Consider the following 27,975-nt stretch of genomic DNA (forward strand, 5'->3'; position numbering starts at 1 on the left):
GGTGTCAGAATATGGTGACTTAGAAAAAAAATACAAATTTGCAAAGTTGGCGCTAAAAAACATGATGGAAGAAAGCCTCAGATATACAATGGGAACAGACACAGATGGAGTGAGTGCCATCTGTGTATGGAACACCACTACTGTTAATGACCGTTGCTGTCATCCAAAACGGTTATAGCCTTAGTTCATATTTGTATTGTTATAATAGTTTGTCTGAAGAAATAAATTGAACCGGATAACGTATCCTGAGTGTCTGTATGTATCTAAACATTTCATGTTCGGTCTTTCCTGCTGAATCAATTTAAATTGGTCTCCTTTAGGCTGGGGCCCCACTTTGTGGAAACGCAGCTTTTTTTGTTGCAGATCTTGCTGCGGTTTTTTGAGCCAAAGCCAAGAATGGCTACAAAGGGAATGGGAAAATTATAAGAAGTTCTTATACTTGTACCTTCTATTCAATCCACCCCTGGCTTTGGCTCAAAAAACCCGCAGCAAAATCCTCAACAAAAAATGCTGCATTTCCACAACGTGGGCCCTTAGCCTTAGTCTGTGTTCACACAGGGTAATTCTGCTGCTGATTTTACAGCTGAAAAAAAATTCTTGAATTATGCCTTGGTTTTACAGCAGTTTTCACTCCAGTGGATATTCTTTTGCTTTCAACCTTTGCATTGCATAAATTGACAAGCTACAGACTGAAAACCTCCAACAATGTTTCATTTAAAAAAAAAATAAAAAAAATCTCATCCAATTTGCTTGTACTGTTCATTGCAGTGAAGTAGCCACTGGAAAAGCTATAAAGGCTAATTTGCCTCACTTATGTTTCATGTTGGATCTAGCCTTAAAGGGATATTCCCATGAACATAACCATTTTTAAATTTGTAGATATATTTAAAAAAATGTTTAACTTTAAGTAATTAAACATTTTGCAGAGTCTTTTAAAGATTTTTTTCTAAATTTCTTGTGGTCACAAGGTGTTGTCTTGATAGGTTGCCAATGGCTACGACCACAAATGCAGCACCGTTTTAAGGTCAGAAAATCAGCCATGATTCCCTTATTGTCTTATTATCTTCTAATACATGTAGTGTCCCTACCTGATAACCTGTCCATAATAAGGACATCATGGCTGGGTTCCTGACAAGTCCCAGACCATAGAAAGTTTCTGTAATTCTGATCAAGACAACAGACTGTCACTACTAAGATGTTTAGAGAAGATCTTTAAAACTCTGCAGAATTTTTAACTACTTATATTTGCAAAAATGTTTAACTTGGTACTATCTACAAATATAGATATGATTATGTTCATGGGAATACGGTACCTGTTAAAAAAAAAACAGATTTTGCCACTTTGGTAATAAGAATGTGTTTTTTCTTAAGGGAACAGTCGGCCCTGCTGGAGTTACTGGTGATCAGGTATAAATGGAATATCCTTTACATGCAATTTTCACACTGATTATGTCATCAATGGTTTCAAGTGATATGTATTTATGCATCTTAGACTTATGTACTGTTATTGTTGACTGGTCTATGGTAAATGCTAAAAAGAGGCTTAATTCTCAACTTAACATGGAATACTGTCATTTCAATTATACGAATAAAGTTTGTGGTATTTTATTTTAGATCTAGAAGTTAATAGGTTTCATTTACTGTCCTGTACGTGTCTGTTAGTAAGAGCTTGCTTAACATTACTGTATACCAGGGGTGCCCAATACGTCGATTGCGATCTACTGGTAGATCACAAAGGACGTATGGGTCGATCGCGGGATGCCGGGATACCCGCTGTCTGCTTCTTCACAGTGCAGGCTGAGAGTCATCTCCGGACACTGGCTGCCGCAGCCCCAGCCTGCCAGTGTCCAGAGATAACTCTCAGCCTGCGCTGTGAACAAACAGACACCGGGGATCCCTGGGCAGCCACAGAACGCCGCTGTCTTGCTCTCGTGATCCGCCCGGCCCCGCCCACAGTCACGCCAGCCCCACCCACAAGCCCGCCCTGCCCACAGGCCAGCCCCGCCCTAGTAGATCTTTTGCTTTGGTAGCTAATAAAGTAGCTCACACACTGAAAAAGTGTGAGCACCCCTGCTGTATACCAAACGGCTGCAGCACATACATAGTACTAAGCTATCATATGAGTCATCATGTGATCACCAGGTCTAGTATAGTGAATGCATTGTGTAGAAAGTGGAAAGGCAGAGATGGCAATGAACTGCTTCTCCCTTCTCTATTACCTCCTGTGGCCTCTTTCTTTTGCAACTACAAATCCTGACAATAAAACAGGGGTGGAAAACCCCTCTAGAGCCACCTTTTGGAAGGCAGATCCCTATAGATCAATGCCTGGATTTCTGTGAAGCCTGGAGACAATGGGTCAGATTTATTAAGACTGGTGTTTTTATTTTTATACATCTGTCTTAATAAAGGGTCTGCTTTGCACAAAGTTTGCCTGATTTTTTTTTTTTTTTTTTTTTTTTTTTTTTTTAAGGCTCTAGGCTTGATAAATCACCAGTCACTGGCATAAATTTTTAGTAGAGCTCACCCAAGAAAACTGTTAAGAGGCAGTGTTAAGAAAGAAAGTCATGTGCCAAATGTGAACCACATTATCATCATCATTCAGAAAACTGGTGTAGATGGGATATTAAAATTCCTCTATTGTCTGAGATTTAGGCCAAACAAGAATATCTTTTCATACAGAAGAGAACCATCTACATACAGCTGTTTTGGGGTTATTTTCCCTCATTTAATGTAAAGCATGGTACTGGTTTGGCTGTATCCTGTTACTGGTAAACTTTCAATAATTTTTGCATAAAAAAAATTGAAAGTTTACCAGTTTTCAAAACTCTGAAGACAATCATACCACCAATATTAATTATTTATCATATCTTTACTTTCTATTGTTGTCATTTTTTAAATATATTTTATTAAAGAATGTTAGAAGGCTTACAACTCTAACAACAACTTTCCAAATTTTCAAGAAAATTTACAAATCTCAAAAGCAATTTTGTATTGCGGCAACATATGCCACAGCATTTTACAGACACTGTTGGTCAGGATGTCTTTAAATTGCAGGAAGAAACCAATGAAACCACGGGGAAAACAAACTTAATTAACTCAATTTGAGCCAGGACCCCAGAGATGCAAGGCAACAAAGCCACCATGCTACAAATTCTAAATTTTTAGGGATCAATTCAGTTCTGAAGGGACTGAAAAAAGCCTTAATGACACAACCAAAAACCACTTAGTGACACATAACGTACTATTACATCCTGAGAACCAGGTAGTTAGCGTAAATGGGTGTAATAGTATGTCACTGTCTTAGCAGGCAGCATCAGGAACAGGTGTTAGTAGGTAATTTCAGGTAATCTCACTCAATTTATCACCGGTCAGAGCTGAGCTCTGATGGGTTTTTTAACCCCTTGGATTCCACGGTCAAACATAACGCGGCATAAAAGGGCTTCCGCCATATATATATATATATATATATATATGATTCCACCGACACCCCCTGCAGTTAGATCTATCATCTGTAGCCTGGGGTCTGGCCAGTGACCCTAGACTGCTATGAACACCTATAAACATGGTTGATCCTGCCTGCGTTTCAGAAAGTCAGCTAATGTGTTTGTAAAAAAAATAAAATAATAATTTAAAGGGGTATTCCAACCTCACATACTCATCAGTCTTTACTGCTGTAAAATCTTCTTTCTTCCTGGTTTCTTGCATCATTTGGTGGGCGGGGTTTCACATGCAACCTGCCGTTTAGCTCCTCCCCCAAATTCATGTGTAGCTCCGCCCACCCATATTGGACTATGAAGTACAGGCAGAAGCAACTCCATTCTGTGTTACATACAGACACTGCCTGTCTCTGCCATAATGAACACAATTGAATTAGCTAGCCTGATAACTGAGAGAACAGAAGAAATGAAAGCAGCTCCTCTCCCTTATCTGCTAACAGGAAGCTAGGTCACATGGTGTAGACACAGGAATAGCTAGATACACAGGCTTGCTCCCTGCACTTAGCCCCTCCTCCCTCCCCCCTGAGAGCAGCAGATACATCATTTGACTCATGAGCAGCTAAGTCAGGGCTGTGGCCACAAAGAATTTAATAAAGTAAGATAGTGGACAAACAAAGCAGTTTTGCTGAAGCAATGTATTTAGGAAACGTTTTAAATCCACATTAACAAGCAGTATAGATAGGATCCTTGTGATGGGACAACCCCTTTAAACCCCAAAAATGCCCTTTTCCAAAATAAAATGAATTATATAAAAAAAAATCCTAAAAAACAACAAAAACAATTTGGTATTGCCACGTCCAGAACAACCTATGCAATAAAACTGAAGCATTATTTAACCTGCATGGTGAATGTTGAAAAAAAAAACGGAAAAAAACCTCGGAAGTAGATGTTTGCCCATTTTGCCTTACAGAAAATGCTATTAAATGTCATCAAAAAGTGAAACATACCCCAAAATAGTACCAATAAAAAGCACAGGTCATCTCGCAAAATATAAGCCCTTAACTAACTCTGTGAATAGAAAAATACCGATCGCTGCCACAGTGGTAACGGGCCCCGGCCATCTCCAGCTGGCCGCGGGCCCTGTAACTTGCCGTGCCCAGTCACGGTCGGACTCCCTGCAACCACGATCATTACACCCCTGCATAGACGTCTTATGCGTGGCCAGGTGAAGAAGAAGAGGCGGCAGCAAGACATTATCAACATTCACATTTTAAGACCTGGTAGCTTCTGCTTTTTCCATATATCTCAAAATAGAGGAAAATTTCTCCCTATAATCACACTATGGAACAGAGACTTAATCACACCCACTTTGTGAGAGGTAGTTGTTATGGAGACTTCTACAATAGGATACTCCCTAGTTTCACCATGTATGCACAAGACCCCAATAGTTTGGCCACTGTACAGTGCTGAGTTGACTAGATCATGGTGCACCTCAGGCTCCTAGAGTCCAGGAGAGCAAGTACCGCAGGCCCTGCTATAGTCACAGTACACATTTGCATTTCAGATGCATTTTATTCTGAACAAGCGGGTTGAGCAAACAGGGACACCTGCCTAGAACTGCTGCAGTCCATGGGCTCAGTCGTCAGTGGACAGTATGCACCAACGTGACCCAGTTCATGGCACCACCAACATCTGAGACAGTATGGGTCTCCATTGTGAGACCTGGGTTTAAAGTTCACAGCCTCAGTTGCCTGTTCCCCCTCTGGGCATTCTCCACAACCTTCCTTCCAAGTCTTACCAGTTTTTCAGGGGAACATGTCTGGGAGATGTCTGAAGTAACTTCTCGGTTGCTCAATACCGCTCCACTAAACACAGCAGCTGGTTAGCCATTGCAGGTCCCGCTTATCCAACCCAGCGATAAACCTTTGGCGGAAGCGATCTGGTGTGCTTATCCAATACCACTATCTCCACCATCTGTGCCGGAGTGGCCTCCTCAGGCTGAAGCCTTTTCTTGACCAGATACACCAAGTCATGCATCTGGGATCGGGGTGGGAGACTCTCAGAGAAAGTCCATTGATGCACTCTCCCAGCACGTACATGCATGTTCACTCAAAGACGTGCCAGGATCTCACCTCTCAGTTTGGAGTAGTCCTTAGCCTCGTGTTTACACAGGTCATAGTAGGCCTTCTGAGGTTCCCTGGTGAGAAAAGATGCCAAAACATTGGCCCACTGATTCCTCGGTAACTTCTCTTGCTTGACTACTCGCTCAAAAGCTGAAAGATATGCCTCCAAGTCATCTGTGGAAGTTGTCTTTTGCAAGGAACACTGCACGGCAGCTCAGGCAGATGTCTGTAGTCTCTGGGTTTCTCTTACACTAGCAACTCTCATGCTGTTCTTTGGTCAGCCAGAGCCTTGCTGAGCTGTGTCAGCATCTCCATAAGCTGCAAGTTTATCTCCTGCTGCTGGACTTGCGCTTGCTGTTGTCGCATCTCAGCTTCCATCGGGGCTTTTTGCTGATGTGCTGAGTCTGCTGCTGCTGTAGGATGACCTGCCCGAACTGTTTTACAATGTACTCCATGTTGGCAGTCTCCTTTTGAATCTCTCCTGCAGCTTTCACCCATGACATAGGAGAGAAAAAAAAATTGTGTATGTCTCTTTAAGACTGTTTAACTTGGGTTGCCCTCAGCCAAAGCATCATGTGCGGAAGTTAGCTCAGTAGAAACAGTGGTGTGGACCCAAACAGTCAAGACAGGGACACAAAATGCAGCAAACTGGTTTATTTAGGAAAAAAAAACAGGAACATAAATAAATCTTCACTTCAGGCACAAAAAAAAATAAACAAAACAAAATACAGCCTTAACTTCGGCAGAAACTAAATAAATACCTGCTCATCTGAGCCACTAGCTAAATAGAATGGATAACCTAACTATACATGTGGCTTACTTCCAGCCACATGAACACAACTGGTGCAATATCGTCTCACCGGACGCAGGATTACAGGACAGAACCATCCACCTCCTCTCACCTCGTGGAACTGCCATGAACTGCAGGCTCTGCATCCATTTATGGGTCAATAATGAGCCCAGGATCTACACCTGTGTTGAGGCCTACTCCAGATCTACCCTAGACCACACATACGTCAGAAACCTGGGGCTAATATATATCCAAGCAGTCTGCCTGTCACCTTCTCACAGGTGTCATAAGGCTGCTGCAACCTCCACTGTCGCCAAATAAGTGAGGTGCAGCGGTTCTAAGAGCGAAGCCTGTCATGTCTGTGTCATACTAACTCACTGTATTGTTTGACTACCACAGCAGACTCCCCTTGTGTGTTACTGCAAGGCACAGTGTTCTACACTACTATACAGGCTCTCTGCAGCCAGGAAATAGCTGTTTTTTAACATTATTCGCTGTGAATCAATTTGTAAAGAATCAAATCATCTCTCCTCTGTATACATAATAACAACAACAATTATGTACAAACTTTGAGGCTAAGGCCCCACGTTCTGGAAAAGCTGCTTTTTTGTCACAGATTTTGCTTTGGTTTTTCAGCCAGAGATAGGTGTGGATTGACAAAAAGGGAGAAGTACCGTATTTTTCGGACTATAAGACACACTTTTTTTCCCCCAAATTTGGGGGGAAAAGAAGGGTGCGTCTTATAGGCCGAATGTAGCGCCTGGCATCCGCTGTAATAGAGAAGCGGAAGCCGGCAAGTGACAGACGCCATTACAGGTGCCGGGGCCTGCGACATCGGTGCGCTCCTCTTCCCTGCATGAAGCCAGCGGCGGGAGGAGTGATGCTATTCCGCTCCTCCGTCCCCCCGCCGCTGGCTTAATGCAGGGCAGCGATGTCTCAGGCCCCGGCGTCTATCCCTCCCCGGCATCCGCCTCTCTAGTACAGCGGATGCTGGGTCAGTATCAGCGGCCTCTTCTCCCCCGGGGCCGGACCCCACCGGCCCCGTACCTGTAAAGTTGCAGGCCGGCTCCTGCGCGGCGATATCGCAGGAGCCGACCTGTTCGGGTGACAGCCGGGAGCCTAATGAGGGTCCCAGGCCTGTCACTGCTATATATTAGTATTGCGGCTGGGTCTATGACCAGCCGCCGTAATACTAATATACAGAATGGCCCATAGACGGCAATACAGTTGTATTGCCGTCTATGGGACTTGCAATCAAGTGACCGCAGGTTCAAGCCCCGGGGGGGGGGGGGGGGGAAATAAAATAGTAAAAAAAAAAAAAGCTTTAAAAATATATAATAAAAATATGAAATAAATAAAAGTTCTAAATCACCTCCTGTCCCTAGAATATATATATATAAAAGTAGAAAATCATATATCATAAACCACCGTTTTTTTTTTCAATAAAAGGTGATCTAAGCAATAGATATTCCCCAAAATGGTATAACTAAAAAGTACTTCTGGCCCCGCAAAAAAAACGCTCTATGCATCCCCGTACAGCTGCAGGGTCACCTGTCAATGTGGCCTTGCAGCTGTTGCAAAACTACAACTCCCATACATTAAATATTTTACCAGTTTTTGCTTCAAAATTTTTTTTCCCTATTTTCCTCCTCTAAAACCTAGGTGCGTCTTATAGTCCGAAAAATACGGTATGTGTTCTTTTTGTATTTACCTTTCCTTTTTTAGACACTCCTTGGTTTGACTCAAAAAAAACATGGAAAAATCTGCAACCGAAAAAGCAGCTTTTCTGCAATGTGGGGCATGAGCCTATGTGTATGTCCCCACACAGCAAATCACTGAAACCACATTGTGTTTTTTTTTCTCAGCATTTTTCACAGAGGCCTTAGCCTAAAGGAAAAGTAGTAGCAAAACAGTAGTTAAAAAAAAAAAAAAAAGCTGAAAAAAAACCTGTAAAAACTTTTTGCTTTACCCCATATAACTGTATGGTAAAAATGCATTGTTTTCAAAGTAAGATTAACATGCTGCATTTGTCAAATCATGCACATGTAAAGGATGAGCATGTCAAATAGTAACAAAAATATCTATTTAAAACATTAAAACTAATTTATTTTTATCACATGAAACCCTAGTAATATTTTATTTGTATCCACCATTGACTTTTTATGTAATGCCATAGTTATGCCTTAATAATTGTACTGTGCTAGTTGTGCATTTCTTTGTATTATTTCTAAACTATATTTTCCACATGTGACTTGAGTTAGATGCAGAAACTTTGTCACAGCTCCAAGACTAATAGAAGGCAGCAATGTCTCGGCAATTTCCATTGTGTAGAGCATGTAAGGTTCCAAAAGGATTGAAATGATTTTGAAAAAAATCCCCAATGTGTTCACAGCTGCTTCACAAACCTCTTTACTATTATGCCTCTATTCTGATGCACTGTATAATGACAGAACGTCAAAATATTGTCTGCATTTTGAATATAATCCTTGTTAAATTATATTACTGTATCTTCAGTGAATAGTTATTCTGCAAAAATTTTATCTATATTTTAACACAAATTCATGTCAGATGAAGTAAATAATTTAGACTGAAATGTCCACTCTTATTTTTTTTCTTTAGGGAATTCGAGGTGACAATGGCCTTCCAGGGCCACCTGGATCTTGGGGTGCCAAAGGACAGCAGGTTGTATACTAAACCATTCTTACATGTTGGTTACAGTTAGATCTATAATATAAAAGTAGTAATAATAATTATATGCATAACTATCTATCCTCTTTGGTCAGAGCTATGTTGCTTTTTATTGAACTTAACTAATATAATTACAGAATTTGGGTGTTCTAGATATGACATGTGAAAGCAGCATTGCTACCACAGATGTAGCGAAGTTAACCAGGATACCATATCACAGAAGACAACAAAAGCCATTAAAAACATTCAATAGCTTTTGAAGACATCACACTGCAGCAATTTTACTTGCTAGATAAAAAATGAGCAGGCTGAATTTTAGATATAGAATTAGGATTCTCAGGACAGGGCAGGGGGCCCTTTTTTGGCCGATTACTGTCCAGGGCTGGTTAAATCTGACACAAAAGAAAACGCATTGCGTAGTTGTTGAGGATTAAAATTCTGGGCCAGGAGACCAGGAAAGAGGAAACATAAAAGAGAAAACAATACTTGCCTGTCCCTGGTTATCTGGGAACTCATAGCATTGTTCTGCTCAGCGGCGCCCGGGTGCTTGTTCCGGTGGAAGTCATTGCTATACCTGACTGCTGAGGTAAATCAGTAGCCTCAGCAGACATAGGAAAGGATCCAGGACATCACTAGTGACGTATGTGAGTGACATCCAAAGTCCTCTAGTGTGACTGCTGAGGTCACTCATTGGCTTCAGTGGTTATGTGCAGTGAGGACTTCAAGAACAAGCTGGACCAGACAACTGTGGGTGACAGTGCAGTGCTAGGCACCAGTGAGTGTGTTTGTTTGTTTTTTTTGTTTTTTTTTCACCTTCCCCAGCCTCCTGGCCCAGAGCTGTAATTCCTGCACAGCCTCTTTCTTTAAGGATTATTGTAAAAACACATATAAATTTCTATATGTTTCAATCAACTATGACTAAACAAAAATAGTAAAAATACTTCTAAGTAATGTATATGCTCTATCATTTGAAAATGATGTGATAGTCATACTTTAAGCAAAGCAATTTTACATATGACGTTTATTTAAAGGGAAACCCTGGGCAAGAAGGTCACAGAGGATTACCAGGTGAAAGAGGAAACAAAGGAGGACAAGTAAGGACAATACATTACTTGATATAAAATTTTTATTGTGCCATAGTACAAGCTTTTTGTAATAAAACCATATAAATTAGGTATCCTTAGAATCATACCGAAACATAGAATACAGATGACATGTCATTTGGACTGCACAGTGAAAATTGCACAAATGCATTTTACTTCAAATGCACCCCATTCTGAATTTTCTTTCCAGCTTCCCAGTATATTTTACAGAATAATTAATGGCAGCATCATGAAGAACAATTTGTCTTCCAAACATTAAGACCTCATATGACTCTGAGAGTGGAACAATAGAAAAGTTAAGGGGGGGGGGGATTAGTCAAAAACGAAAATCGAAGCATGCCTGTGGCAGGAAGGGGTTAAACACTAAGGGGCCTGTTGAAACAAAAAAAATGTTATCACTAATGTGTGAGGATCGTACTTTCTTTGTAGAAGAAATGCATAACCATGACAAACTAATAGCACAGTGTTCATAGATACAAATCTAATTTCTGGGACACTCACCTATTGTTATCTAGTAATGCAACTATTAAAATACATACTGCATTTATTATTTCAGGGGCCTCCGGGATTTCCTGGCTCAAGAGGTCCACCTGGAGAAACTGGAGGAATTGGTGAGAAAGTATGTTTCAAAATAATTTCCATCAAACTTGAAGTCACAAACTGTATCCTTAAATTAAACATACATTTGGTACGACTCCCATCACGCGATTTAAGATTGTGTTGTCCTGCAGCTCCTTTACTAATGTCATTGCAAATAAAATCAAAACAGTGTTTGTTTTTCTGAGTACAAGTTGAGATCACAACATTCACTAGGTGACAATATCATGGGAAGAATATGCAAATCTGTCTTCCATGATGTAATTGGGAAGTCAGGTGCCTCAGTGTTGCAAAACAATAGAGGGAGCTCACTGGAATGTGCAAGCCTGTCTTCCCTGATGTAATTAGGAAGACAGAATCTCAGTGATATAGCCCAATAAAGGCTGCTCCCTTTAACATCATGCTCAACCTTCCAAGAGGCCTTTGTTTTGCAATGATGCTGGGATTATTACCAGGTGTATTCTTTCAAACGAGGACAGCCGTTTCGATGTTATTGCATCTCGTCAGCCCGGTGTAGAGAAGACTAACCTGGTGGAGGTGAGAGGCTCAGACAGGGTTAAGGGGATATCATCACTCCTTAGGGAGAGACCACCATATAGGTGTGTGGAGACTTATTAAGCCTTTAGCACTCCACTTTGCAAGGGATCATGGGAAGAATGTGCAAATCTGTCTTCCATGATGTAATTAGGAAGTCAGGTGCCTCAGTATTGCAAACCAATAGAGGGCGCTCACTGGAATGTGCAAGCAGGTTGAGCATGATGTTAAAGGGAGCAGCCTTTATTGGGCCATATCACTGAGATTCTGTCTTCCTAATTACATCAGGGAAGACAGGCTTGCACATTCCAGTGAGCGCCCTCTATTGGTTTGCAACACTGAGGCACCTGACTTCCTAATTACATCATGGAAGACAGATTTGCATATTATTCCCATGATCCCTTGCAAAGTGGAGTGCTAAAGACTTAATAAGTCTCCACACACCTATATGGTGGTCTCTCCCTAAGGAGTGACGATATCCCCTTAGGTGACAATATTCACAGCTGGGAGTCTGTTCCTTTTGGGATAGATATACTAGTCTGGCAATAATCCCACATCATGGTTTTAGGCTGTCTGAAAAAGTAATGCCTGAGCTTTAAGGGGCTGTCCTAGAGGCAGCGAGCAGAGGCATTGTTTTCCTAATTACATCCTGGAAAACAGATTTGCATATTCCCTAGGTGACAATAATAATTCCATTCACTTACCCTATGAAAGGGTTGAAGGGCGGCACAGTGATCTTTGGTCATGCAACCGGAGTAGTAGCTAAAGTCACTGTGCAGACCTAGAATCATAGTTAGGTATGTTACTAAAATGTTGCTCTAAAAAACGTATTCTCTGTAAGTACTTTTTAACATTAATGTAATGTGACAGGTATGCAGCAGATGGACATGAGGCTATATATATATATATATATATATATATATATATATATATATATATATATAACCCTCTCACAGGAGTTACTAATGGTTATTTGGCCATACAAGTGCCTTACACGTTATGATTGTTTGTATATGTTGCTATGTTCATACTGTGTTCATTTATGAAATGTTTTCATGCTGTTGTTCTCTGGTATCACTTGTTGTAGTGAGTTGAGGTCTCCATAACAACACAAAGTACAGTGGGTGGATCTGTAGCTGGAACAGGAAATAGTCATAGCAGAGAGAGGAAGTAGTATTCTGTAAGCAGCCAGGGAAGAAAAAACAAGTAGAAGTGTGGCAGTAGCCATCTTGTGTGTCAGACACTGTGTGCTGTGAGGAATTGCCACAGCAGCAGCAGGGCAGAGAAGCTGTGACAGTGCCCTGCATCACTATCAGTAAGAGGACAGGATTATATCAGGCTAAGCAGAGCTATAAACCTGGCAGCCTGCCCCTACCTCTACAAGGTAAATGAACCCCTGCAGTAGACCAAAAGCTGGACCTGCAGACATCTTAGACTCTCTACTAATACATGGGAAGGTTTCATCCAGCTACAAGCCACTGTGCCACAGCTCACTGCTACAGGACAAGTGGACCAGCAGATGCCTGTTATAATAAAGCAGTGAGCACTTCTACTGATCCTGGCCTGGACATTGCTTTCCTTACAGCTAAGCCCTGAGCACAAGCTCCTTGTTGGAGTGGAGCAATGGCACCCACATCACCATCTCAGCCCAGGGACCAACGGGTGTCTCAATACTCAAACTGGTGTCACATCTAACTGACTCTGCCTATTACCCTGTGCACCTGTCATGGAAGTTCTGGTGCCTATAAGATCACCGTGACAGTCCAGCTTCCTGCACAGTTCTTCCGGGGTGGTCGCATATATATATATATATATATATATATATATATATATATATATGTATATATACAAAAATTCTTCATGCAAAGTGTCACTAGCTAATATGGGTGATGGGTTTGCACTGTGTTCTAATAGGTAAAGTGTGCGTTTACCAGGAGGCTATGACTGGGTCGTAGGTTAATATGGGATCACTCTGGTTGTCCTCTACATGGTGATATAAGGATAAAAGTTTGCACAAGTAGACACAGCCGACCAAAAGAAACTGCAAAGAAACATAGAAGGAGGTTATACTTACTGTGCCATAGTTAGTAAGCAAGTGGTAGTCAGTAACAATCTTGGGCCTACTTACATACACAGTGAAACAAAAAAAGCTTTCGAATAGCTGCAGTTCTAAGTATGACTCAGATAAAGGAGACCAGTTCACCTTTCACAAGGTAAGCATGCAACTGCCCTTAAGGTGAATCAGGGTGCATTCACACCAAGGAATTTGGTGTGGAATCCATGTCAGATTCAGCGCTGAAAAAAATCTAAGGAACCCATTGAAGTCAACTGGAGACTTTTTTTTTTTTTTCAACACTGAATCTTATGTGGATTCCACACCAAATTCAGCACCATTTTCCTCTGTGTGAATGCACGCTAAGGGCAAGCGCACACGGGTTTTGCGGTCAGGATTTTGAGGCGGATACGACTTGAAATCAATGGGTCAGTTCTTTTTTTCCTGGGAGCTGTTTTTTCCAGCTCCCAGAAAAATAAGCGATATGCTCATTCTTTCAGGCGGATTTGCCTCACGATATCCGCCTGAAGACACTCCCTCCCAACTAGGCCCATTCATTTGGGCCTAATCCGGAGCGGACTGCGCGACTGGATGCTGATGCACTGCACCGGCATCCAGACGCAGCTACCCATATTTTGGTCCGAAACCTGAGGTGGCCTCCGCCTCAGGTTCCAGACCAAAAGACCCCATGTGAACTTATCCTAAGTACACTTTGGAGAGGCAAATTGTAGATACACCTGAGGATTCTGGAAGCTGTGTGGAGTGGACAACACTGTAGAGAGAGTAAGTGAATGCAGGTGTCTCCAAACCAGCTACTGCTGTTGCATTGCTGCCAAGTAACCAGAGGAAAGGGGTTGTAGTCAGTAAAGATTTAGCTGTTGATAAATGCTAAGCTACCTTAATAAAGACTTAGGAGGTGGCAGTGTCTGGACTTTGACGCAAAATCAGTGGAAGTAATGAAGACATCAGCAAAATAAATTATCTTTGATGTATAAAGGAAAACTCAGATAATGTTTCTAAGTTTCATAGAAAACCAGTTATTAATCCAGTTACATTTCAAGGGTGGTGCTAGAGTGAGCTTTCTTTTTTCTATCAAGGAGAACTTAGTTGCTTTATCTGAGACCATTGCAACTGTCAACTTCTTGCCTCCTTGTGAGAAAGATTCCACAGTTATATCTGTTTCTACCATCTCTAAATAAGGGACCACACCTACATCAAATATTTTTTAAAAAAATTCACTTAACTTATATTGGGTTATAATTGGAGTCTTCCAATCAGAGATCTCTTGTTCTTTTATTCTATTCTATATTTGTTCTTGAACTAGACTTCCCCTCGGAATACATGCCATTTAATTTTTTTCATATTCCAATCTTTCATCATATCCTTTTTCTTGAAATTTCTCTGCTTCCCACAAAAAGTCATCCATCTGTGTACAATTCCTTTTAATTCTCATGAACTGAATCCTTGAAAGATTAGGTAGCTACAACGGAATGTGACAGCTGTTCATTAAAATGTAGCTGCTACTATCTGTAGATTTTGTACATGTTTTTTGTTAAAATTTGCCTCAGGAAAAAATAGATCCAATGAATTGACTTTCTTTCATTTACGTTTTGTTTGTTTTTTTAGAAATTCTTTATTCAAATCAATAATATAAACAAATAGAATGAACCATGCAAACAGGAAATGGTCGCCATTCAAATAGGAACCAGCAAACAAACTGCCTATACTTATGTCCACACCCATTCGAACTTCTGTGCCTTCTGCTCGCGCCTTCTGCTGGACCTTTCCCCTGTTCTCAACACTAGTGAGTTTGGACTCGGAGTGTTCGTGTCCACCTGGCACTCCCAAGGAATTTACTGGTGCAACTGTGGCATGTACTCCTAGCAAATATCAGAAAACCAGATCTCCTTTGAAGTCTGACCCAGAGACAAGCAGTCTGGGTGATGTGTGTTCAGAGCTCTATTAGTATACCACTCTAGGATACCCCCATGCTGGGATAATGAGGTTAGCACAGGTATGCTAATGCTGCAGGACATGACACAACAAAAGGCTGTAATTGCAGAGCAGATAAACCACATCCCTGTATTTACACAGGTTTTGTTATTACAGCAATACATACTTTATATAGCTTTTTTATGCGTTACTAATTTTGCTGAATAAAAGTCCATTTGGGAAAAAAAATCTATGACCATCTTCTGAGAAGCATAAAACTTATTTTTTTTTATTGACGGGGCTAGTTTAGGGTTGGTTTTTGCATGATGAACTGTGATTTTATTGACACCATTTTGGGCCATATGTGATTTTTTTTTATCACTTTTTATTCCATATTTTCTGAGGCAAGATGGCAAAAAATTACTTCTGGTGTTTGTTTTTTTTACGATTATCCTTGTGAGGGTTAACTAATGGTTTAGTCTTATTCTACAGTTTGTTACGGATGTGGTTATACCAAATGTGTGTTGTTTTATACCATGCTTTGTGTTTTTACATTGTTTTATACTGTAATTGTGTGTGGGACAGTACTATGTTATAAAAGAACATTCTCATGATGTATTATTACATCATGGTGCTGAAAGTGGATAAAGTTTTCCAGTTCGACAAATATTATATATTCTATATGATAGAAATAATATTTGGCTCTCAATATTGGTCTGAATCTGAACAACTGTCTACATTTCAGAACAATAGGATTATTTAAAATCTATGAAAAAAAAGAGGCATCTGACACAAAAGGAGAAAGATTTTGCTTCACATTGTGAAGCCATCTTTTATCAAACATCTGCATGAGCCGCTCACCAGCCTATATCTGGGCATTACTGTTAGATTACGGGATCAGATTCTGAGAAATAATGTTGGACTAAACTTGTAAACAAAAGAGTAAGTTTGGGGAGAATAAATATATGAGTTAGATTAGAGAATCATATTAGCCTGTCTAAGATGATATGTTTTGAGGGCATATTTGAAACTAGGGAATTTGATTGTGGGAGTGGGTGGTACAGATCATGGAGGAAAAGTTTTATTAACACAATTGTGGTTTAAAACTTAACTTTATATTTATCTATTAAAAATCACCAATTGTGAAAGTCTTATTCTCACATTCATTGTTAATGGGAATATGATTTGGTCAAATGCAATGCAGTGATCATAGTTTTTGCACTGCCAGCTATAGGGAGATGTTGTCAGGTCTATAATGCTTAACCATAGCTTTAATAAACTGATCTGGCAGGCTACTAATAGTCTGTGGTGCTAGATCTTAACAGCTAACCTGGTGCAGAAGTGGCAATCAATACCTAGCCATGGAACCAGATGGGGCACAAAGGTCTCTCTACAACATATGAACATGCCAGAACCTTTTGATAATATAGCGTGTCTTGTTCCTTGTTTTAATAAGACTGACATAGGAATCAACCATGTTTGGACAATTTATGTGCAATTAGCACCATTTTGCTACTACCAGATAAGATGCTATTCATAAATATGTTTCCTCGATTTTTTTATTTTTATTTTTAAGGGTAGTCTTGGTGATCCAGGTGATGTTGGTGCAAGAGGTGACACAGGACTACCAGGATCTACAGTATGTACAATTTTCTGAATTATCATCTTAATTACCACTACATCCCAGTGAATTTCAGTAATCATCAATTGCTATAAAGGAGTGAGGAGCTCTAAAACTTATTAGGTCCATGCAGACAACTGAGTATGCTTCCGATATAGGGTCAAGTTTTCAGCAGAATATACTCGGATGACACTCCGAGTGCAGCCCATTATGTATTTATGTGTATGGGGTCTTCCGATCCCTTCTGTTCTGATGACATAAAGCAGGATAGAAACTGCTCTATAATCTTCTGTGTCTTGAGAACTTAATGGATTGGAAGACCCATAGACGTGAATGCATTACAGAATGCACTCAAATGTCACTGACTTTCATCCAAATGCATTCTGCTGGAAACAAGCAGAATTCCGATCGCGATCATGAAATTTACTCGATCGCCGATCGGAATCCGATCTTTTCCGATCCCGATCGCTCAACCCTATTTGCAAGCTTTCATGTATATAAAACAAATTCAAATGTTTTCTATCGCATCGATTTGTTATTTTAGCAAGAAATTTATTTTTCAAGGTAAAGGGGTTGTCTGGGATAAGCAACAAATTCTTCCTATAAACTAAACCCCCTCCCCCTGCCTAATTTCTAGTTTTCTTGTATTAAAAAAAAATGTATAATTACCTATATCCCGTCCCAGGGACACTTTCTGACAATCTGGTGATATTCAGTTTCACCGCTTCCGAAATGGAATGTCACCAGTAGTCTCCCCCCCCCCCCCCATCACCATCAATACTTACGTGTCTTCCTGTGTCCGGAAAGAGTCCTCCTCTCCTCTGCCCTTCCAGCACCTGCACAGTCTAGAAGTGAGTTCAAGACTTGCACAGTAGAGATGGCAATCCATCTCTGCACTGTATGCCTCGCAATTCATTCCGGTCTGTGTACAGCGTTTCCAGGCTACACATAGTGAAGAGAAGCTGTCCTCTACATTGGAAGTTAAGTAAGTATGATGCTATATGACTTGGGGGGGGGGGGGGGTTATTAGTGGGCAGGATAGCCTAGTTTAGCATAGCTAGGATGGGGGGCTAGTAATGGCCAGGATAGTTCAGTGCAGTTTAGCTAGGGAGACAAGGAGGGGGGTGTAAAACAGTGAGAGAGGAGGGGGGGGAGCAGTGACAGGGAGATAGTGACAGGTACACAGGAAGTTACATGGTAGGACAAATGCAGAACATACCACACACACCTAGAAATCAATCAAAATACTACTAAAAGTATATGGGTGCACTTTTGACCCATTAATAACACTAACAGAACTTTTTAAAAAAAGATTTTTTTCACCCAGAAAACCCCTTTAATGTAGTGTCCCAGTACATGTCTTCCTGCCAATTGTCGTATGGTATAATGTTTCTCACAATGTACCAATACAGTACTGGGTATCACTATCTGTTGTATAATCTGTGTTTTCTGTGTGCATACATTGTGTTTATTGCCATGTACTACTCTGCTGCCACCTATGGTTCACTCTATGTAGGTGCATGTGATGTAGAATCCCAATCACTCTATATACAGCACAAGCTTCTATAGAGAACTTCTAGCAAGCTGTGGGTGGAGACTTTAGCCCCGTCTTCCTCCTATCAAGGAACAGGACGTCCAGCCATGTTCTGCAGAGGCTACTGTATGAGGTAACAGCACCTCCTGTTAGGCCAATAAACAGCAGGGTTTTCAGTTTATTCCTGCCAAACCTAGGAGCTGTATGGTGAATCTCACAGCCCATGTAAGATAGAGATTCTCTTAGGACCCTTCACCAGCCTAAACTGAAGGGATAACAAGCATACTTCTACTGCCTCCAAGAAGGAGTGAATTTTGACAGAAAGGAACAGTTATAAAGGAGCCTTTCTTCATTCCTGGATCTTAAAGTAGACCTCCGGTCAAGTCCAGTGCTGCATCGTTTCCAGGTCACGTATCTCTTAGGCCCATGTTCGGTTATCGGATACTGCAGCCCAGTAACCATAACTACATACACCCCATATTTGTGAAGTGAACACCAGTGAAGATCCCTTGTCTGTAGCTATAATCAGAACTGTGTCTCCACGATACTCTAGACTACAATATCTGAGGAAAATTGTGTCGGCATCAGCCCTTACCTGTCAGCTTACAAGGGAATCCTCCTCACATGCACCTGCTGTATTGTACATGAGACTGTATCACTGGGAGGTATTGCTGCACTTTATGGAAGTTCTCCTCAGTAAAGAAACTTTTGGTTAACAAAGGACTGTCTTTTGCTATACTATTTTTGAAAATTGACTTGCTGTGTGTCCCAAGAGAGGTGTCCCACAGTGTGGACTACCACTACAGCTACCGTGACCATTCCAATAGCTCAGCTATCAGAGGGACTATTACCCCCATTAGACCCTACTTTAAGACCTGCATCCTCTGAGATACCACATTAATAAAATATGTTTATTACATTATCTTGTAGGGTGATCAAGGAAAACCTGGGAACAACTATACAGGTGCTAGAGGCTTACAGGTAAGATGTATTGGTAATGGCAATTAATGGGCTGATGAATGGCTCTTATTTTTTGATTCAACACATACATACTATATGCAATAGGAATGCAAGCCTTATACAATCATACAAATGGGGGATGAATGCAGCAGCAATTTGTTTTGGCCGATACAGACTACAATCTTTATATAGGTCTGTGACTCAAAGGAAGCAAAAGACCTAATTACTCAAGAAGTTCTCTCCAATATAGACACATTAGTCGCTGTTATGCCGTGTTGTACCCGAGTTTCTGTTATATAGTCATTGATAATAAAAAAAGAAACAAACATAGAAGTAGTTGTAGGAATTGAATGAAACTTTATATGTGTGAACAACTGAAAGTAAGTTCTAGTACTCTGTTTGGTCACCTCTAGCAACGGGATACAGAGGCATTCAGGTTCCATAATGTATCCAATCTTGCGATCAGAGAGACCAAATTGGTGGAGACATTCATGGTACTTTGCTTCTGTGTTGGCAAGTTTTATCCTGCTGAAAAATGCCAGTTTGAAGCTCTGCCATGAGAGGGAACACGTGGCCACAGGATGTCCCACACATATCGCCATACTTCCCAACCATCCTGAATTGTGGGTCATGTCCCATGGTCTTAGTTGGCAAGAGCTATGTCCTGGTTTCAACTCATCTCTGACATTAAACTGGGTGCAGGTGAAGGGAGGACATTAAACTGGTGGCAGATGAAGGGGGGAATTAAACTGGTGGCAGATGAAGGGGGGGCTTTAAACTGGGGGCAATACTACTTATATAGCCTTATTACTAATAGTTCCTTCACAAAAATGTATGTACAGCCTACCTATGAATATTTCCTTTTTATACATACAGTGTTGGCCAAAAGTATTGGCACCCCTGCAATTCTGTCAGATAATACTCATTTTCTTCCAGAAAATGATTGCAAGCACAAACTCTTTGGTATTAATATCTTCATTTATTTTGCTTGCAATGAAAAAACACAAAAGAGAATGAAAAAAAAGTCAAATCATTGATCATTTTACACAAAACTCCAAAAATGGGCCCGACAAAAGTATTAGGCACCCTCAGCCTAATACTTGGTAGCACAACCTTTAGATAAAATAACAGCGAACAACCGCTTCCGGTAACCATCAGTGAGTTTCTTACAATGCTCTGCTGGAATTTTAGACCATTCTTCTTTGGCAAACTGCTCCAGGTCCCTGAGATTTGAAGGGTGCCTTCTCCAAACTGCCATTTTGAGATGTCTCCACAGGTGTTCTATAGGATTCAGGTCTGGACTCATTGCTGGTCACTTTAGTAGTCTCCAGCGCTTTTTCTCAAACCATTTTCTAGTGCTTTTTGAAGTGTGTTTTGAGTCATTGTCCTGCTGGAAGACCCATGACCTCTGAGGGAGACCCAGCTTTCTCACACTGGGCCCTACATTATGCTGCAAAATCTGTTGGTAGTCTTCAGACTTCATAATGCCATGCACACGGTTATGCAGTCCAGTGCCAGAGGCAGCAAAGCAACCCCAAAACATCAGGGAACCTCCGCCATGTTTGATGTAGGGATAGTGTTCTTTTCTTTGAAGGCCTCTTTTTTTTTTTTTTTTTTCCTGTAAACTCTATGTTGATGCCTTTTCCTACTTTTGTCTCATCTGACCAGAGAACATTCTTCCAAAACGTTTTTGGCTTTCTCAGGTAAGTTTTGGCAAACTCCAGCCTGGCTTTTTTATGTCTCTGGGTAAGAAGTGGGGTTTTCCTGGGTATCCTACCATACAGTCCCTTTTTATTCAGACACCGATGGATAGTACGGGTTGACACTGTTGTACCCTCGGACTGAAGGGCAGCTTGAACTTGTTTGGATGTTAGTCGAGGTTCTTTATCCACCATCCGCACAATCTTGCGTTGAAATCTCTCGACAATTTTTATTTTCCATCCACATCTAGGGAGGTTAGCCACAGTGCCATGGGCTTTAAACTTCTTGATGACACTGCGCACGGTAGACACAGTCACATTCAGGTCTTTGGAGATAGACTTGTAGCCTTGAGATTGCTCATGCTTCCTCACAATATAGCTTCTCAAGTCCTCAGACAGGTCTTTGGTCTTCTTTCTTTTCTCCATGCTCAATGTGGTACACACAAGGACACAGGACAGAGGTTGAGTCAACTTTAATCCATTTCAACTGGCTGCAAGTGTGATTTAGTTATTGCCACCACCTGTTAGGTGCCTCAGGTAAGTATCAGGTGCTGTTAATTACACAAATTAGAGAAGCATCACATGATTTTCAAACAGTGCCAATACTTTTGTCCACCCCCTTTTTTATGTTTGGTGTGGAATTATATCCAGTTTGGCCTTTTGACAATTCTTTTTGTGGTTTTCCATTGAAGACAAAAAGAATTTGTGATTGCAATCATTTGCCACTGAAACAACACATAGGTCCCTTGAGAAAGCCCTATTGGGCGAAACGCGCGTCGGGTCGTGGGCACGTTTGGTATGGAGTAACGGCATCTATGTGACTATATTCTCATCAGGCTGAGTCTGTGTCTTTCTTTCCTTATTTTACTATGGTTGGTTATGTGTGGGTTTAACTCATTCAGGAGTACACCTATTGTATTTCACTATTTATTGGACCCTACTCATATACCTCCTCTCTATATATGTGTTGGACATAGTCTGCTGTTGCCTGTTATATTATGCTATACATATTCACCGTTGCCATTACCTATTTGTGCCTTCTTGGGTGGTCCAGTTCTCCCGTATACCTCATTTGTCTTATATGTTTTTGTCTGAAGTATATGCAATTTTATTTGATAAAAACTTTTCTATTTTTGATAGTATCTTATGCCTGGTGGTTTGTGTTGAAAGTGTACGTATATACACCAGATGTCCTACCTTGTTGTGGTAGTGTTTGTGACATTTATTTTTCAGAATTGCAGGGGTGCCAATACTTTTGCCCAACACTGTATGTATAAAAAGGAAATATTCATAGGTAGGCTGTACATACATTTTTGTGAAGGAACTATTAGTACCCCGCCAATACTTTTGGCCAACACTGTAGCTCACCTTCTAAAATAGTTCCCCTAGGCTTATGAATATATACATACATATGGGGGGTCTATCTGTAAGGAGTAACTAGTAATAATAAGGTTGGGAGAATTATTTTATAAGGTGAGGGTATGTATAAAACGGAACTATTCACATTAAATTCAGGGAGGGGGATTTTTATAAGGAGAATCTATTGTTAATAAAGCTAGAAGAACTACAGTGGGTACGGAAAGCATTCAGACCCCTTCAAATTTTTCACTCTTTGTTTCATTGCAGCCATTTGCCAAAATCAAAAAATCGCATTTTATTTCTCATTAATGTGCATTCAGCACCCCATCTTGACAGGAAAAAACAGAAATGTAGATATTTTTGGAAATTTATTTAAAAAATATTGAAATATCACATGGTCATAAGTATTCAGACTTTTTGCTGTGACACTCCGCTTCGCTTTTCGGCCTTTTGGCTAAGATCAAGTGTAGTATCTGTTCTTATCAAAAGCAGGAAGTAGGTGAAACCGTCTGAGGTCCAATGGTGATAAAGGCGGGAGTAGACTACTCGGGGGGGAGAGAATACTGAGCTGAACGTGTTAGTAGTACTAAGGAATAGCAAGCTGAGTGTGTAGAAGAGCTGGCAGATATGCAGCAGACTAACACACTCAGCTTGGCTATTCCTTAGTACTACTAACACGCTCAGCTCAGCTATTACACTAAGGAATAGCCAAGTTGAGCGTGTTAGTAGTACTAAAGAAAAGCAAGTTGAGTGTGTAGGAGAGCTGGCAGATATGCAGCAGACTAACACGCTCAGCTTGGCTATTCCTTAGTACTACTAACACGCTTAGCTCGGCTATTACACTAAGGAATAGCCGAGCTGAGCATGTTAGTAGTACTAAGGAATAGCCAAGCTGAGCTAATCGTGTTAGTACAGGAGGAGTAGCTGGAGGGATGGTTGGGTGTAGTGCAGAGCTCTGTCATCTGTCTGGAGTAGCTGAGCTAACTGCACGGCCAACTCTGCTATATCTAACTATAGAAATGCATTGACCAGCGTTGATTGGCCAGTCTACAGCATTCGGCTAATCAACGCTGGTTCTGCCGGAGGAGGTGAAGTCTAAAATCGGACCAGAATGGAAACTGCTGTGGATTGATTTTAGACTCCGCCTCGACAGGCAGAACCAGCGTTGATTGTCCGAATCCCGTAGACTGGCCAATCAACGCTGGTCAATGCATTCCTATGCGAAAAAGTCAGCTCCGGCATACCGCAAGCTGACAGGGGATCCCGACATAATAAAGGTACTTGATGCCCCAGACATGCTTCCCCTGCTGTCCCAGTTCCTTTCCAGGGCGTTGGCATCATTTCCTGGGGTGTGATAGTGGACTTGGTGACCCCTCCTGAGTCAAATGGTAGGATCCCCTGTAGCAAAGCATTTTCTCCCATAGACTATAATGGGGTTCGATATTCGATCGAATAGTCAATTATTGAGCGCCTATTCGAAACGAATATCGAATCTCGAACATTTTACTGTTCGCTCATCTCTACTGTGCAGTAGAATGTCTTTTCTTTTCCCACCCATATTTTCCAGTAACAGGCAATATGTGACCCAATTCCTACAATTTTTTAGGCATTTCCTCTCATGACTGCAATGGCTGTAGCTCAACCAATTAATACGTTATGATAATAACAATGGATACAAATACATGGTGTAAAATGAGATGCAATTATTTATTTGTAGTTTAGTATGTTAACTAATCAAAGTAGTATAATCATTTTTGTAGTATAATGTATGTTTTATAATATATCTGGTAGTAATTTTATTTATATTTATTTACATAGGGTGATCGTGGAGAAGTTGGTGTTCTAGGTTTTCCGGTAACAGAATCCTGCTTATATCATTTATATTTATTATTATTATTATTATTATTATTATTATTATTATTATTATTATTATTATTATTTTGTTCCTTTTGTATGACTTATTTTATTGGCTATAAGAATACAGTATATGTTATTAAAATCCTTGTATTCACAGTCTTTAAAAGAGCTCTACTAGTTCTAGATAGCTTTCGTTGATACTAAGTTAAAACCTCAAGTTAAAATGCTTGAATGGCTGAAAAATAATTAGGGGACTCTGTTTCCTTAGGAAGACTGCATTTGAAGTACACATTAGAGTGTGTAGAGTTTAACAGAACATGCTGATACAGTTGTATGTAGATAGGTCACTGTCCGTTTGGAAAATATGTTCTGGTTTGGCTTTAAACTAGGGCAAAGTTTCAAAGATAACCAGGCCTTGATTTATAGGGAGTTATCTTTCAAAAGGTCATGCTAGAGTGAACTTTACTTTTTCATCAAGCAGTGCTCAGGGAACATCACAGAGACCTCCGCTGCTCCGTGGTGGCTAATTAGCATATCAGTAAAAGCGGGCTAATTCAAAAACGGCTGGGAGGATTAATGAATACAATGTATATCTAGAATAGCCTTTCTAAAGGCTATGCAAATATATGCTTAGTTAAAAAAAAACTAGAGCTAATGATAGACTCCATTTAATCTAAAAGGGGCTTTCTTGTAACCATATCTTGTCATTTGTCTACAGAATTGGTGATGTGTCTGATCGGTAGCCGACCTATGACAGAAATCAAACATCAAATCACACACACAAGGTCCCATGTTCTTTTGTCTCAATGAATTGGTGTTCATGTGCAGTGCCCTTCCATTCAAAGTCTATGGGGCAGATGACAACAGATGACCTCTGACCTCTGCTACCTCCTTCAGTTCCATACACTTTGTACAGAGCGGCAGTGCACTCACTCACCCACCAAACTATTGATATAGGAGAACACAGGACACTTGACCTCGTGACACAGCAGTCAGGCACTTATCACCTACTTTATGTTAGAAATTTTGATTATCAAAAAAACCCTTTAAGACTGAGGTCCCATGTTACGGAAACACAGCTTTTCTGTTGCAGATTTTGTTGCAGTTTTTGAGCCAAAGCCAGGAGTGGATTCAGCAGAAATATAATAAACTTTCTATATATTTCCCATTCCTTTCACAGCCATTCTTGTCTTTGGCTCAAAAATCACAAGCAAAATATACAACAAAAAACAAACAAACTGCTTATCCATAATGTGACACACATTGTTTATGGTGGCTGCAGAAATGTGCCAGCAAACTGAATAAAATATCATTTAATTTCACCCACAGTAGATTAATTTTAGCTGCAGAATCACAAGTATTACCTCATATATTTAATAGGGGAACCAACTGCAGAGAAATATGCAGCAAAGCTCAATGAAAAACGCTGTTGATAAAAACTATGTTTTTGCAGATTTATTTTTTTTCCCCAGTGTTTTTTTTTTTTTTTTTTGCTGTGTTTGGCCTAGTCCTTAAAAAGTTGTCCAGGAATTATACGTTTCTGCAAGGAAGCCGGGAAGGATTAAAAATAAAATCCACACTCCTCTACCCTTGGTCCTCCCATCCCTCTCCGGTCCAGCGATGCCACAGGGGCTTTTCCAGCAGGAGTCCTCACCACAAGTAACCGCTGAGGCCAATCAGCGACCTCAGCAGCCTGCGGAAGGGAATCGGGATGTCATTCACATATGTCATCTGTAATGTCCTGATTCCTTTCCTTAGTCCTCGATTGGCCTCAGCAGTCACATACATAAGGACTAATGCCAGAACAAGCCATCCCTTGTGCCACTGGACCAAATAGCTGCAGGAGACATCGGGAACAGGTGAGTGTGGATTTTTTTTTTTCTTATATTTCACCTTCCCCAACCTCTTTGCAGAAAACTGTAATTCCTGGACAACCCTTTTAACTTCTCAATATACTGAGCATCACACTATAAAATACAATTCTATTTTGTATAATGGTACATATGTACAGAAGAAAACATAGATACATGGATAGACATTGATATGCTGTTTATACTTATACATATACCCATCTATTCACACATCAGTGGCGTAACTAGGAATGGTGGGGCCCCATGGCGAACTTTTGACATGGGGGGCCCTCCTCCCCTGACGATCTCGACCGAGCCCCTCCTACGCATTCCTGCGCACTCTATTATGCCCCACAGTGGCCCCTGCACACAGTATTATGTCCCTTAGTGGCCCCTGCACACAGTATTATCCCCCATAGTGGCCCCTACACACAGTATTATGTCCCTTAGAGGCCCCTGCACACACTATTATGTCCCTCAGTGGCCCCTACAGGACTAAATACTGTCACGTCACCCACTGACCGCTATACCAGGACAAGTGGATAAAAAGTCTGGTCATGCGCATTACAATTTAGTAATTTTCATTTAGTATCTTCATTATTATTACCCCCATATGTCTCACATATTAGTAACTGTTATGGTGAGACACACAAGGGTTAATATGAGAGACATGATGGGGTTAATTGCTATTAATATGAGGCACATGGAATTACTAAAACAAAATTAATCACCCCCAAATGCCTGATATTAATAAGCATAGTAACCCCAGTATGTCCTGTGTACCTGTTTTGTTTTGTTTTTAGTTTCACTTTCCTGGAGCTTCTTCTCCTTCTTCTCTTGTGTGCAGGACGGCAGGAGCTTGGCAGGGGTCCATTTTCTGTATACGGATAAACCCCGCCTCCTGGGCTCTCCTCAGCCCTCTCATTGGTGGGCAGAGGACAGCCAGAGAAAGGGAGGGGGGGGGGAGAGAATACTGTTGACCTAAGAGTGCCGCCTCCACTTTCCTTTGGTGTATATACCCATCTATTCACACACATACATTTATATACAATATATACACACAAATACTTGTCTACAAACATACAATACTCATACAGTATTTAAGACACATACTGTAAACAAATATACACATCTATACATACTTTACCCAAAAATATACACTTACAGTTGGCTGAATTCTAATAATAATCACAAACTCCACATAGATAAGATAATCCTTTAATAGTCCAACCATAGAGAAATTCAGTGTGTTAAAGCAGCATGGATAATACAGTAATATAATTCAAGAAAGAACACATACAAGCTCATAGCAGATATAAAATATACTATGAGTCATAGCAACTAGGAATTTAAAAAGAAAGACTCAGGATCATTTAGTTCTCTGTGCGGAGTGAACTCTGCTTAGCCTGATGTTGATTATACAGCCTGACAGCAGTTGGGAGGAAGGATCTCCGATAGCGCTCCTTCTCACACTTTGGGTGAAGCAATCGATCACTGACCATACTGCCCAGTGCTATCACGCTCTCATACATGGGATGGGAGCTTTACTCACCATGGACAGTAACCTTCTGTCACTCACCACCTGTACTGGGTCCAGAGAACTCCCAGGACAGACCTGGCCCTTCTAATCAGCAGCAAAGTATCAACATTAAGTACCATTGAGACCAATGTAATATGATATTGCCTGTGGTACATTGTGAGACAACGATGTAGCTCACAGTATCCATATAGAATGTACCTATATTAGCTCACTCCGTGGCACATTGGGATTTAAGGCCCTGACGGCAAGGGTTTACAATCTGAGGGGAGAGGGATAGAGACAGTAGGTGAGAGTAGA

At 40.8% G+C, this 27,975-nt stretch overlaps 1 protein-coding gene and 1 pseudogene across 1 annotated transcript in view; both read left to right on the forward strand.

Annotated features, from left to right (window-relative positions):
- Positions 1-27,975, forward strand: part of LOC142200617 (uncharacterized) — a 109,596-nt gene that overhangs the window by 51,053 nt on the left and 30,568 nt on the right. Inside the window, exons 15-21 of the mRNA XM_075271093.1 lie at positions 1,372-1,407; positions 8,970-9,032; positions 10,070-10,132; positions 10,698-10,760; positions 16,834-16,896; positions 19,343-19,393; positions 24,250-24,285. Coding sequence (XP_075127194.1) covers positions 1,372-1,407; positions 8,970-9,032; positions 10,070-10,132; positions 10,698-10,760; positions 16,834-16,896; positions 19,343-19,393; positions 24,250-24,285 — 375 coding nt within the window. The remainder of the gene's footprint in view (positions 1-1,371; positions 1,408-8,969; positions 9,033-10,069; positions 10,133-10,697; positions 10,761-16,833; positions 16,897-19,342; positions 19,394-24,249; positions 24,286-27,975) is intronic.
- Positions 22,866-22,979, forward strand: LOC142201666 (U2 spliceosomal RNA; annotated as a pseudogene).

The sequence above is a fragment of the Leptodactylus fuscus genome, chromosome 4 (assembly GCF_031893055.1).
Source record: "Leptodactylus fuscus isolate aLepFus1 chromosome 4, aLepFus1.hap2, whole genome shotgun sequence".
Lineage (NCBI taxonomy): Eukaryota > Metazoa > Chordata > Amphibia > Anura > Leptodactylidae > Leptodactylus > Leptodactylus fuscus.